Raw genomic sequence first — 12052 nt, forward strand, 5'->3', positions numbered from 1 at the left:
CACACTACCAAATGTAAAATAGATAGCTAGTGGGAAGCAGCCACATAGCACAGGGAGATCAGCTCTGTGCTTTGTGACCACCTAGAGGGGTGGGATTGGGAGGATGGGAGGGAGATGCAAGAGGGAGGAGATACGGGGATATATGTATATGTATAACTGATTCACTTTGTTATACAGCAGAAACTAACACACCATTGTAAAGCAATTATACTCCAATAAAGATGTTAAAAAAAAAAAAAAAGAACTGCTGCTCTATAAGTAACTAGAGTCTCTGTGTCTCTATTTAAAGTCTTTACCAATAAAGCTGTGTAACCGTGGCAAGCATGAGGAAAAAAACCTTGCAGACTTATTGGGCTATTTGGCCAATTAGTGTGCTCTGAAATCCACTGCCAAGTTTATGCCAAGGCCATGCGTCCCACAGGTTGCTCCAGCCAATGGCTGAGCACAGTGGGATACTAAGGCCAACCTGTTCCTGGAAGGCTTGAGACTCCTCTGACAGCTGACTTTGCTTTGAGGTTCCCCGGTAGCCTTGCTGATCTTTCTTGGCTGCACGACAGGCTAGGATGTTTCCACCCAACCTTCCTTCCCTCTTTCCTTCACTTGGGGTCAGACTTGCATTGCCCTCTGACAGCTCTGCTAGTTCCACTCCCTCTCTATTTTCTCTCAAAAGTGTCTCCACAATAAAATCCTTGTACATTTTATCCTAGCTTGGCATATGCTTCCTAGAGGACTTGGAGTAACATAGTAACAAAGAACCACAAAACCCCCATGGCACACAACAATGGGAGTTTATTGTTTGTGTTTCTGGGGGCAGGGTTGGGGGCTGCTGACTAGACAGCTCTGATGATCTTGGCTGGGCTTGCTCCCATATCTGGGGTTGACGGGCTGGTAGTTGATCTAGGATGACCTCCCCTATGATGACTGGGGACTCAGCTGGACTCCACACATCTCTCATCCTCCAGCAGGCTAGCCCAGGTGTGTTCTGATGGCAAGGGCGCAGGCACAAGAGAAAAGCCCAATGTATAAACCTATTTCAAATTTGTGCTTGCCTAGGGTCAGCTATACCCACTGGTTAAAGAAAATCATATAGTTGAGCCCAGATGGAGTTGTAGGACCCTGAAAAGTAACATGACAAAGGGTCGGGATACAAGGAGAGGTGAAGAATGGGACTATTTTTGTAATCTACCACAGTGTCCATGCATTCTTCTTATTAATGAAGTACCACTGTTCAGTTTTTTTAAAAAAATTGTAACCCCTCTTAAAATAATCACATCATTGTAGAGTCACTTACTGGTAGAAAGGAAGCCTGAAATTTCTGAGTATTTACCAAAAGACTCTGAGCTATCCACACAAGGCTATTTAAACTGGATAAGATTTCCATTACATTCATTGTCAAGTTAAAGCCATTTTCTCCTCCCTGCAATGACCCAATGCTGTGACTGCCCGTGACAAAGATTAGATCAGTTATAGATAGCAAATAATCTACATTTTCTTTGTACTTCAGAGTGATTTATTGAATTTTCAAACACCTTCCACACAAAAGTAGAGAAGTTCAGACATTATTTTTAAAATAGATTTGAGTAATTCAAAATTATCCCTAGGATAATATCACTTACTTGTATTCTTTCTTAAGTAGGAAAATCTGTTGTGTTACAGGTTGGTAGCCAGGAACTACATCTAAGCCGAGGTGCACTGTGGCCGTGGGCATTGTGTATAAGCATCATTCGTCATGTGTGTGGCAGCAGAGAATGAGTGGAGAACCACAGTGCTAGCCCACAGTGACCTCTCTGCTCCAAGCCCCTGTAACCCATACCTTCCCACTAAGGTTGCTCAATCTGTTGTGCAACAAAGCGAAGGATGGAGGCTTTCCTTTCCGTTGTTTATTCTCTCTTGCAAAAAAAAAAAAAAAAAATGAACGTTTCGTAAATTTGAAAAAAATTTGAGCCTGCAGAAAAGTTTCAAGAATAAAACAGTGAATCCATATGCTCCTCACCTAGTTTTACCAGCTGTTAACCTCTTGCCTCCCATACTATCGCTACGTTCTCTCTTTATATTCACGTTTCCCCTCTACCAAGCCATCCAAGAGTGGTGTGCAGGCACCATGGCACTTCACCCCTAAATAACTCTCCATCCTTTCCCAAGAATGAGGCCATTGTCCCAGTCCTGAGAACACTGTTGTTACACCTGACAAACTCAACATTAAGTTTAACATACAGTTTACATGAAATTTGCCTAATTGTCTGAAAATTTTCTTTCAATCCAGATCCCACTGCATTTAGTTGTTGTATCTCATTAATCTATTAACAGGAAGAATAAAAAATAGATGCCTGGGTCTTACCCTAGAGCTACAAAAACAGAATTTCCAGGGTTGGAGCCCAGGAATCTATCCTTTTAAAACTCTTTCTGATGACTCTGATGAGAGTCACGTTTGGGGATCACTGAGTTCTACCTGGAAGGTTCATTATCTTTTCACCTGTCTATGGCTGTTTTCCCAAACAGATTTCAGTGAATTCTTGTGCCAGGAGTAATAAACTGCTGGGAGAACTATAACTCATTCTAATTGTACCCTAACCATTGCCCCTCCCCTCTAATCCCACCTGCTTCTTACCCCTTAACATTATACTCAGAAGAACTTGAGTGGCAGGTTTTGAAGCCCCAGCCCTAGACTTTATCTTGGACTTCTCTTTAATTCCAAATTCTGTTAATTCAATGACCTTATACATACTTTTGAATTGAATAATCTGGGGTGGGGGTAGGGGGATGTGGGAGGGAAGGATGGGCTTGTTGAAATGCAGATTTCTAGGCCCTCCTCTGGGCTCAGGAATATGCATTTTAGTCAGCTCCCTAAGTAGTCCATACTCCCTTTTTTTGTATTTCATTCTAAGGGCCTTTCAGGGTGATTTACTCTTAGCAACTCAGTAAACCTCTGGTTGTGTCGTTGAAATAAACCTCTATGCTTAGAACCCTTGCCCACAAAACAGACAGCAAAAGAACTTTTCTTCCCGTCTTTTAACTCATCTCTTTCAATGCTCCTATTTGACCAATTCTCTCAGAAGAAAATGTCCTTCACAGAGCCTTAGCTTTTCTCTAAAACCATAGAAACAGGAATCTTATTTCTGCCTCACCCTGCCTTTTACTCCCACTCTGACCAAATTCCCTTTTAGTGTTGACTCAAATTGTTTATCTGAGTCTGTGCCTGACCTTTTGGTTCTAGTGACATCCTTATGGCCCCTTTTCCCCTTTTTTATTTTTTCTTTTTGGTAGGTAGAGATGATATGGAGGGGAACCCAGAGGATTACAGATTGTAAAGTCACCCACACTTTGATTCCAGTATGCCACTTTGAACTAAGCTGTCCATCATAGGAGAAAAAGAACTTATTTATTATTTTGAATTTTCACCTTGCTTGCTCTGTTTGCTAGGTAATCTGATCTATGTGAAAAGCAAATATTCTTTTTTTGAAAATCACATTGCATTTTCTGCAAAGCTGTGTTTTTCTGACATGGAAAGAATTGAGCCGAAGTTTAACCTTTTTAATATAGTCGTTAGTTAAAATATCTGGTGTCTCTTAGTAAAGGTAAAGAAGCACTCTAGAATCCAAATTTGCCTGTGATGAAGGATACAATTTTCCTTTTTCAGCCCATTCATTGGCAGAAAATAATTCCTGCCAGATGCTTGATGCCACTAGCAATTCTAGTGAAATAATGTGGAAAATACGAAACTGTCATCAGATACAAAGTTAGAACAGAGATAATCTCTTTACCAGAAGAAGCCAGCATGTGCGTATGATGCCGAATCCAGCCTCTGTACCCCGACACTGAGTTAAATCTTGGAGACAGAGTTTTGGGTGACGTAGAAAAGAATAGGTTTATTACTTTGCCAGGCAAAGGGGGCCGCGGCAGGCTAATGCCCTCAAAATTGTGAGTCCTGACCTGGAGGGGGTAGTGAGGAGTTTTATAGTAATGGCTCAAAGAGGGCGTGATCAGCTCGTGGACACTCTTCTGATTGGTTGGTGGTGAGGTAAGTGGGAGTCAGCAACATCAACCTTCTGGTGCCAACCGGTCTGGGTCTACCTGCTTGTGGGCAGCATACTGTTACCTTTTCCCACCTGGTGGAGGTTTCAGTATCTGTAAAGCAGCTCAAAGATATTGTTATGTGTATCCCTTGAGGGGGAACCAGGACCCTGCCCCAAGGCTACTCTGTAGTTTCTTGACTATTCCTCCCTTGTCGCCACATCCCCTCCCTTCCCTAATTAGCAACTGTTTAAACCTGCCCGTTGGAACGCAGGGAAGGTCATGGAGGCTGAATGAAGCCTATTTCCTGTTATCAAGAAATGGGGGACACAGAAAGGCTTTTGTGCCCAGGAGCCCCACAGGGTCCTGCTTGGTTTCATGTATAATATTCATCAATACACGAGTATATTGGGAGTGATAAACAGTCACTTTGACAAGGTAGGAAAAACACCATTCTTATCACCGCGTAAGTAAAAAATCCATATCATTGCTTTAATGAGGGAAACTGATTCTTCTTCACGAAGAATGAGATATCCAGCCAGCCCCAGCTGTTCTAACCACACTAGCCTAGGTGCCAGGAGTGTGAATGAAAGAGTCATTTTGGACAGTCCAGCCTCAGTAGATGCAATGTGTAAAAGAACCAAGGATCCCAGTGAATAGCCAGAACTGAGGCCACAGGCATATGGCCCCAGTTGAGCCATCCCAGCCATCTCCAGGCATTAAGCCACCCCAGCTGAGGCTGCAGTCAGCATGGAGCAGAGATGAGCACCTCTGCTATGTTCTCTCTGAATTTCTGGCCTACAAAATTATGATCATAGGGCTTCCCTGGTGGCGCAGTGGTTAGGAATCCACCTGCCAATGCAGGGTCATGGGTTCGACCCCTGGTTCAGGAAGATCCCACATGCTGCAGAGCAACTAAGCCCGTGCGCCACAACTACTGAGCCTGCGCTCTAGAGGCCATGAGCCACAACTACTGAAGCTCGCACGCCTAGAGCCCATGCTCCGCAACAAGAGAAGACACTGCAACGAGAAGCCCACGCGCCGCAACAAAGAGTAGCCCCCGCTCACCGCAACTAGAGAAAGCCCGCACGCAGCAACGAAGACCCAACGCACCCAAAAAATAATAAATAAAATAAATAAATTTTTAAAATATGTATGATCATAAGAAACTGGTTGTTATTTTATGCCACAACATTTGGAGTGGTTTGTTATGGTAATAGATAACTGGAATAGATATTGAAGAGAGGATTTGTATTACTTGGCTCTTGCCACAGTAATGCATGACTCCAAAACTCGGTGGGTTTCAACAACAGTATTTATTTTTCTGACTCAAGGGGCTGTGCATTGTCTGGGGTGCTCTCCTTTTGGCTGTGAGTGGGCTGGGCAAGCTCAAGGCTGTGGGCTGGTTTGAGACACACTCTTGTCTTTGTTCTGGTGTCAGGATGAAGGTGGAGCATCTACCTGGGGCACACTGGGTGATGGGTATTCAGGAGTCCAAGTGCAACTCTGCAAAAACATTTTACTCCTCTGCTTATTTTATTGGCCAAGTAGGTCACATGGTCAAGCTCAAAGTCAAAGGGGTAAGTACACTCCCATCCAAATGGGAGGAAGAAGAAAGGAGATACTTGCTGAACAGTACTCCAACCTATTGAGAGATTCAAGCATCAGATGATGGTGGTGGTGATAGTGAGTGGTGTCAGACTGGCCCAGTTTTAAGGTATTTCTGTAATTTGGTACTTATACATCTAGAACCCAGAGAGAACACTTGTGAGTGTAGTGGGGGAAGGTGTCTAAATACAGGGATCAATAATTATTTATTTTATTTATTATTTTATAAATAATGTTTCTATTAATAATATAAATATTGTTTATTTATCAATTTATATGACTTATGGATACTAAATCCCTACAAGCAGGAGGCATGTAAAATTATGAAAAGACAAAGAAAATGTAATAGAAGAACAAAAGGAGAGGGATTAAAAAAAAGAAAGGAGAGAAAAAAAAGGCAGAAAATGAAACTCTTTACCAGCTGTTGGGGAGGCCAGGAGCAGACACCTGTTTCTTGGTTTGCCTCATATGTAGGCGGAACTGCTACAGGGCAGCCAGTGCCTGAAAGAAGTCCCAAGAGACCAGCTCCTCCTTAAGGAGAGGTTTTGCTAATTCAATGACAGATGCATCCAGCATGGCATAAGGCACCTCCAAACACTGCTGTCCCACTCAGCACCATACTTACAGCCAATGAAAGTGCCAAAGTGCAGGGAGTTCCCTACTGCCAGTTGAGGGTTAACTATTAATGCAGCTGTGAAGTGCGTGGGACCAGCCCAAAAAGCTATGGGCAGCAGGCAGAGTTAGAGAAAAGAGGCGTTAAGAAAGGCTTTGGGAGAGAAGTGGTATCTGAACTGGAACTGGTTGCAGAGGCCAGAAAATGTGGAAGCAGCACAGTCTCATTTTTGTTGCATGTATAGAGGGCACAAGGCTGGAGAGTGAGCTGATCATGGTAAATCTTGAATGTCAGGTTGAAGAGCATATTCTTAGTTCAGTGGGAACCCTGAGAACTTTTGAACAAGAAATAATCTGGGGCTTCCCTGGTGGCGCAGTGGTTGAGAATCCGCTTGCCAAGGCAGGGGACACAGGTTCGATCCCTGGCCCAGGACGATCCCACATGCCGCAGAGCAACTAAGCCCGTGCGCCACAACTACTGAGCCTGCACTCTAGAGCCCGCGAGGCACAACTACTAAAGCCTGCGGTCCACAGCTACTGAAGCCCATGCACCTAGAGCCCGTGCTCCGCAACGAGAAGCCACCACAATGAGACGCCCGTGCACCACAACAAAGAGGAGCCCCCGCTCGCGACAACTAAAGAAAGCCCGAGCCAATCAACGAAGACCCAACGCAGCCAAAAATAAATAAATTAATTAATTAATTAAAAAAGAAAAAGAAGTGATCTGAAGGAGTTGTCCTCCAATATCATTCTTTCCTACTTCTGTGGTAACAGAAGCCCCAGTTTTTAACCGGGTTTATGCCTGTGCAAATTAAGATTATCTTTCCTAACTTCTCTTGCAGCTAGGTGTGGTCATGTGACTGAATTCTGGTGAATGAAATATAAAGGAAATAGTGTGTGCAACTTTTAAGAAGTGTTCTCAAAGGGAGAAGGCATTGCTCCTTTTTTTTTTTTTTTTTTTTCCTGCTGGATGGAAGCCCAACCTAATCCTAACAAGCATATTATTCATTAGGAAGATTGGCCTGGGGCAAGGCAAAATATAGGATGAACACTGGAGGTGGGAAGATCTTGATAGTTGAGGTAAGAAGTGCGGAAATAAGAACTGAGACAGTATGGCAGCTTTGGGAACGGATGGGAGGGGAGTATGGGATAAATATTGTGCAAGGAGTGTCTGTGGGACTTGGCAATTGGTCAGGTGAGAGGCGACACCAGGAAGAATCAAAGGTCATTCTGAGGTTTCAAGCAGAGTTGACTGGGAAGTCAATGATGCTGGTAACAGAAATAGGGGAATCAGCAGGATGAGCAGGCATGAGGAAGGCCACCAGGAGTTCAGTCTTGGACATGTTGAGTTGGGTTGCCTGCAGGATACCCAGGTGGAGATGTAAAGCAGGCAATTGGAAATGGCAAATCCTTTGCATAAAAGTGGTAGTCAAAGTGAAGGGAGGGGCTGGTTGGCAAAACAGAGAGTGTGTCTGTAGAAATTCCTCTTTCTTCAGTGCACACAGAAATAAACTTTGCTCTGCAAAACCAGATAAAAATATGTAAGCTCTTCACCTGATTTGTACCCCCCTCCCTCAGAAAAACCCTACAAACTCCAGTCAACAGCTGGCTGGCTGGCTTCAAGCGATGAAATCCTCACTGTCTCAAAATGTGGACATCTCCTTAAAGTTCTTTACTAAGGCATATTGATTTGCATAAATATCTGTGCTGACATGTTTTAAGATGACTCCTTTTCAGCAAGAGATCTGTAGTAAATTGTCTTCCTCCTTAATTCAGGTTGGCCACACATAAGAAGGCTTCCCTTTCACAAAAGTCTTAAAAGAACAATTCCTTTCAAAAGCAGAATGAAAAAAATATGAAAATCTAATAAATGTGACAGTAAAACGACTCTGCAGAGGTTTCTCTCATATCTGCCGTGACCAGAGCAGATGTTAAAATAAATAAAATTTGAAATAAAAAGTAAACGAATCTAATGTGAACATTAAGGAACTTTTTTTTTTTTTTTTTTGGCCAAGACACGCGCCTTGTGGGATCTTAGTTCCCCGACCAAACCCAAGCCCTCAGCAGTGAAAGCTCGGAGTCCTAACCACTGGACCGTCAGGGAATTTTCTAAGGAACCGTATTTTCAGGCTGGCTAAACCGCTGTCTGCACTATTTTCATACGATGGCTGGGGCCCAGGGGATGGAAAAGGTTAAAACCCAGTGGCTTGTGTGTTTCAGCTGACGTTACAAGGTAGAAACGCGACTGGAAGTGGTGGTAAGAGCTCTGTTCCTTCTCGAAGAGTTTTGGTCTTCAGCTCACATACCGCAGACAGCTGCTTGGCGACCCAGGGCCTATCCCGGCGGCCCCAAGCCACGCGCCTAGGAGCGCGCCCAGGATCCCCTCACGCGAGGACCCTTCCTAGGAGAGGCGGGCGGGCGGGCTCTCCGGCGGAAAACGGGCCGCGCGGGGGACAAGCACCAACCTTGTTGACAACCTCTCCCCTCCCCCAACCCCCAGGACAGGGAACGCCACCGCGTTCCACATTCTCCCCGACCCTCTGACCCAGAGGGCCCAGACCCCGGCCAGCCCGAGCGGCCCCGGCAGGTGCCAACGAGCCCTGGCTGTCCCTCAGGCCCCGCCCCCCCCCCCGCGGTCGCCGGGAGCGGGCCTCGGTTAGCGGGGCCTCCTAGGCTGCGGGCGCCGGGACTGGCCGGCTACACCCGCGCCCCAGCGGCCTCAGTAGGCGTCCCTGGCCGGGCCGCCCTTCCCCCAGCGCCGGTGGCCAGGAGCCGGGCGAGGGGCTCGCGGAGGAGACTCTCGGGCGCTGATTGGCCGGAGCCGAGGGGGCGGGGCGGTGGGTGTGAAGGGGGCCGGCCCAGGTCTCTCAGAGCTCCCCCTCTCCTCCGCATCTGCGAGCTCCCTCATTACATCATCTTCAGCCCGTGGCTGCCGTGCAGGACTGGGCGCGGCGCGATCCACTCAACCCGGGGCTCCAGCCCGCTCTCCCGCGTCTCTCCTGGCCCTCCCCGCACCTGCTCCAGGGCCAAGACCGGAAGAGCCCCGCGGGCTAGCTCCCAGAACCCTCTAGGCACAGCTAGCGGACCTCGGCAGCTCCTCCTGATCCATTCATTGAGAGCCGCGTATTTTCCCGGAGCCCCAGTCCCCCGCCTCCTCCAGCTCGGAGCCGCGGGTAGCGCCATGGAGAAGAGCAGCGAGACCAACGGCTACCTAGACAGCGCCCAGGCGGGGCCTGCAGCGGGGCCTGGCGCGCCGGGGAGCACGGCCCGACGCGCGCGGCGCTGCGCTGGCTTCCTACGGCGCCACGCGCTGGTGCTGCTCACAGTGTCCGGAGTGGTGGCGGGCGCCGGCCTGGGCGCGGCGCTGCGTGGGCTCAAGCTGAACCGCACACAGGTCACCTACCTGGCCTTTCCTGGAGAGATGCTGCTCCGCATGCTGCGCATGATCATCCTGCCGCTGGTGGTCTGCAGCCTGGTATCGGGCGCCGCCTCCCTTGACGCCAGCTCTCTCGGGCGCCTGGGCGGCATCGCCATAGCCTACTTCGGCCTCACCACGCTAGGCGCCTCGGCTCTCGCAGTCGCTTTGGCGTTCATCATCAAGCCTGGATCTGGCGCGCAGACCCTTCAGTCCAGCGACCTGGGTCTGGAGGAGACGGGGCCCCCACCGGTCCCCAAAGAGACAGTGGACTCATTCCTCGACCTGGCCAGGTAACGTCCCCCCTCCCCCGCCAGCCAACACCTCGCTGAGTGCTCAGTGGGAGACGCCAGCTCTCTACTGCACTCTAGTTCATACTCATACACCCTCATATACTCCTAAGAGTTCATTCTTAACTGGCTGCTGGTGGCCTTTAACATTTTTTAAATATCAAAATAACGTCTGGAGGCTTTGCATATTGACCACACCTTTGCAAACGTCAGCCGGGGCGCACCTGACATTCTCAAGGATCGGTACTGCATCTTTTAGCAAGAACCAGTCCTACCGTTAGGTGGGAATGTGTTAGGGAAGAGGCAGCGGTCTCACCTGTACGTTACTCCTTACACTCTCTGGCTGCCCACACTAGGAAAAATGTTCCAACCACGCCCCAATATCCTCACCCAATTTTCTCCCCCAACGGTGCCCAAAAGCTTCTGGGAGCATTGGTTAAATTTTGCCTGTTGGACCATTCTCGCCTGTAATCTATGGCCTCTGTTTCAGCCCTTTGGCTGGTAGGAAGCTGGCAATTTTCTGAAGAGTTGTCAGTGGGACCCAAGGATAACAAGGCTGGAGTTAGTTGTGCAGGGCTCATTGCCCAGAAACATGCCTCTCCTGGGAGCTTGGGACAGGTTGCTGTCAATCCCCATAGTCAGGACCATTGTAGAGTGTTGTGAGTTTTAAGGGGCTTTATTTGTGGGAAGATGTGAATTCTAGAGAGGAGAGAGAAAGAAGCATCTTCACTTAGCTTTGCCTGCTTTTTGTGACTCTTAGAAGTTGCATTTCATCCCTTGAGAGGTAGTGTAGTTTTTGTGGATTGGCCAAAGCCTCAGCCTCGTTTGGTTTCTCCATTAGCCCAGAGTTCACAGATGGGAAAACTGCAACCTAGAGGCATTTACAGACATGGCCAGGTTCAGCTGAGTGAGGAGCTCAGCTGGCTCCCCCTCCAGATTTCCAATAATTCTGGATTCAGAGCCTTGGACATGTTTTGTCTTGAGTCACCAAAGCAAAGCTCCTCATTGCTGAGGCTGTGAAAAACAGCAAACTCTGGGCAAAGTGACTTGACTCCCTGCTGTTTCTATTTCTCCTTCTGGAAAATGTGATGACTGTCTGCCACTTAAGAGTGTTCATTTAATTACAACAGGAGTTCCCTGGCGGTCCAGTGATTAGGGCTCTGCGCTTCCACTGCAGGGGGCACGGGTTCGATTCCTGGTCAGGGAACTAAGATCCCACATGCTGTGTGGTGCAGCCAAATAAATAAATAAATAAAATTACAACAACAACAACAACAAAAATCAAAGGAATTTACATTGAAAAAAGCAAAAAGCAAAACCTCTCTGATGAGGGGGACCAAAAAGTTCTTACCAAAATTTCTTACCAAAAAGACAGGTGGAGGTGGCCTGTTAGAACTTTGATGAGCTACAGGGTTTGTCTAGTGTGTGGCAACTTGATATTTGGAGTCTTTAAAGATCCTTAGGGTTTGAGGACTAACTTTTAAGTGGGTACTGAAAAAGTCTACTGAGGGTGAGAGTACCTTTGGCTTATTACCTTCAACATATCAGTCAGGGAGGGAGGTTGTGGGGTTAAGGGAGTCTTTTTTGCAGGGATTAGTGGCTCGGAGTGTGGATGCTCTGACCTGCTGGTGGTACCCCATAGAGACGCTAGTAGCATTCTTTTATCTCCGAGAGAGGCAATGGCCAAGAAACAGGGGGCAGGGGCTGGGGGTGAAGTGAGGGGTTACCTTATTCCACCAGCCCCAGAAGGGACTTATTTTCTGATCATGGTTTTCTAGTTTTAGATACAAGCCCCTTTAGCTCCTGCTTCTGAAGTGAATGACCCATCCTTATGGCTTAGCGGTCAGTGTAAGTACAGACTTTCGGTGACTCGGGCCACAAATATAGGGAAGGACCAAGAGAACATTTGTCGTAGCTTGTTGGGAGTGGGTAGTGTTTCATAATGCTTCCAAGGGCCAAACTTCTTTAATCCAGCAGGTCACGGATAAAGGTAGGGCAGGTGGTATGAGGAAACTGAGACAGAGATTAAGTGATTTGCTCAAGGACACAGAGTGGTTTGTCAAAAGAGAGATTAGAAGAACTATGGGTCTCATGCACCCTGGTTCAGGGCTCTATT

At 47.3% G+C, this 12052-nt stretch overlaps 1 protein-coding gene across 2 annotated transcripts in view; it reads left to right on the plus strand.

The window, feature by feature from the left end:
* The window catches only part of SLC1A4 (solute carrier family 1 member 4), a 94421-nt gene that overhangs the window by 62267 nt on the left and 20102 nt on the right, over nt 1-12052 (plus strand). Inside the window, exon 1 of one of the 2 annotated variants that reach the window (XM_061210473.1) lies at nt 9384-9939. The exons of the other annotated variant lie outside the window; for it this stretch is intronic. Within the exon in view, the coding sequence (XP_061066456.1) occupies nt 9413-9939 (527 nt within the window). The 5' untranslated portion in view covers nt 9384-9412. Of the gene's footprint in view, nt 1-9383; nt 9940-12052 lie in introns of those variants that run through there. 2 annotated transcript variants of the gene reach the window in all.

The sequence above is a fragment of the Eubalaena glacialis genome, chromosome 14, assembly GCF_028564815.1.
Source record: "Eubalaena glacialis isolate mEubGla1 chromosome 14, mEubGla1.1.hap2.+ XY, whole genome shotgun sequence".
In the NCBI taxonomy this organism is placed as follows: domain Eukaryota; kingdom Metazoa; phylum Chordata; class Mammalia; order Artiodactyla; family Balaenidae; genus Eubalaena; species Eubalaena glacialis.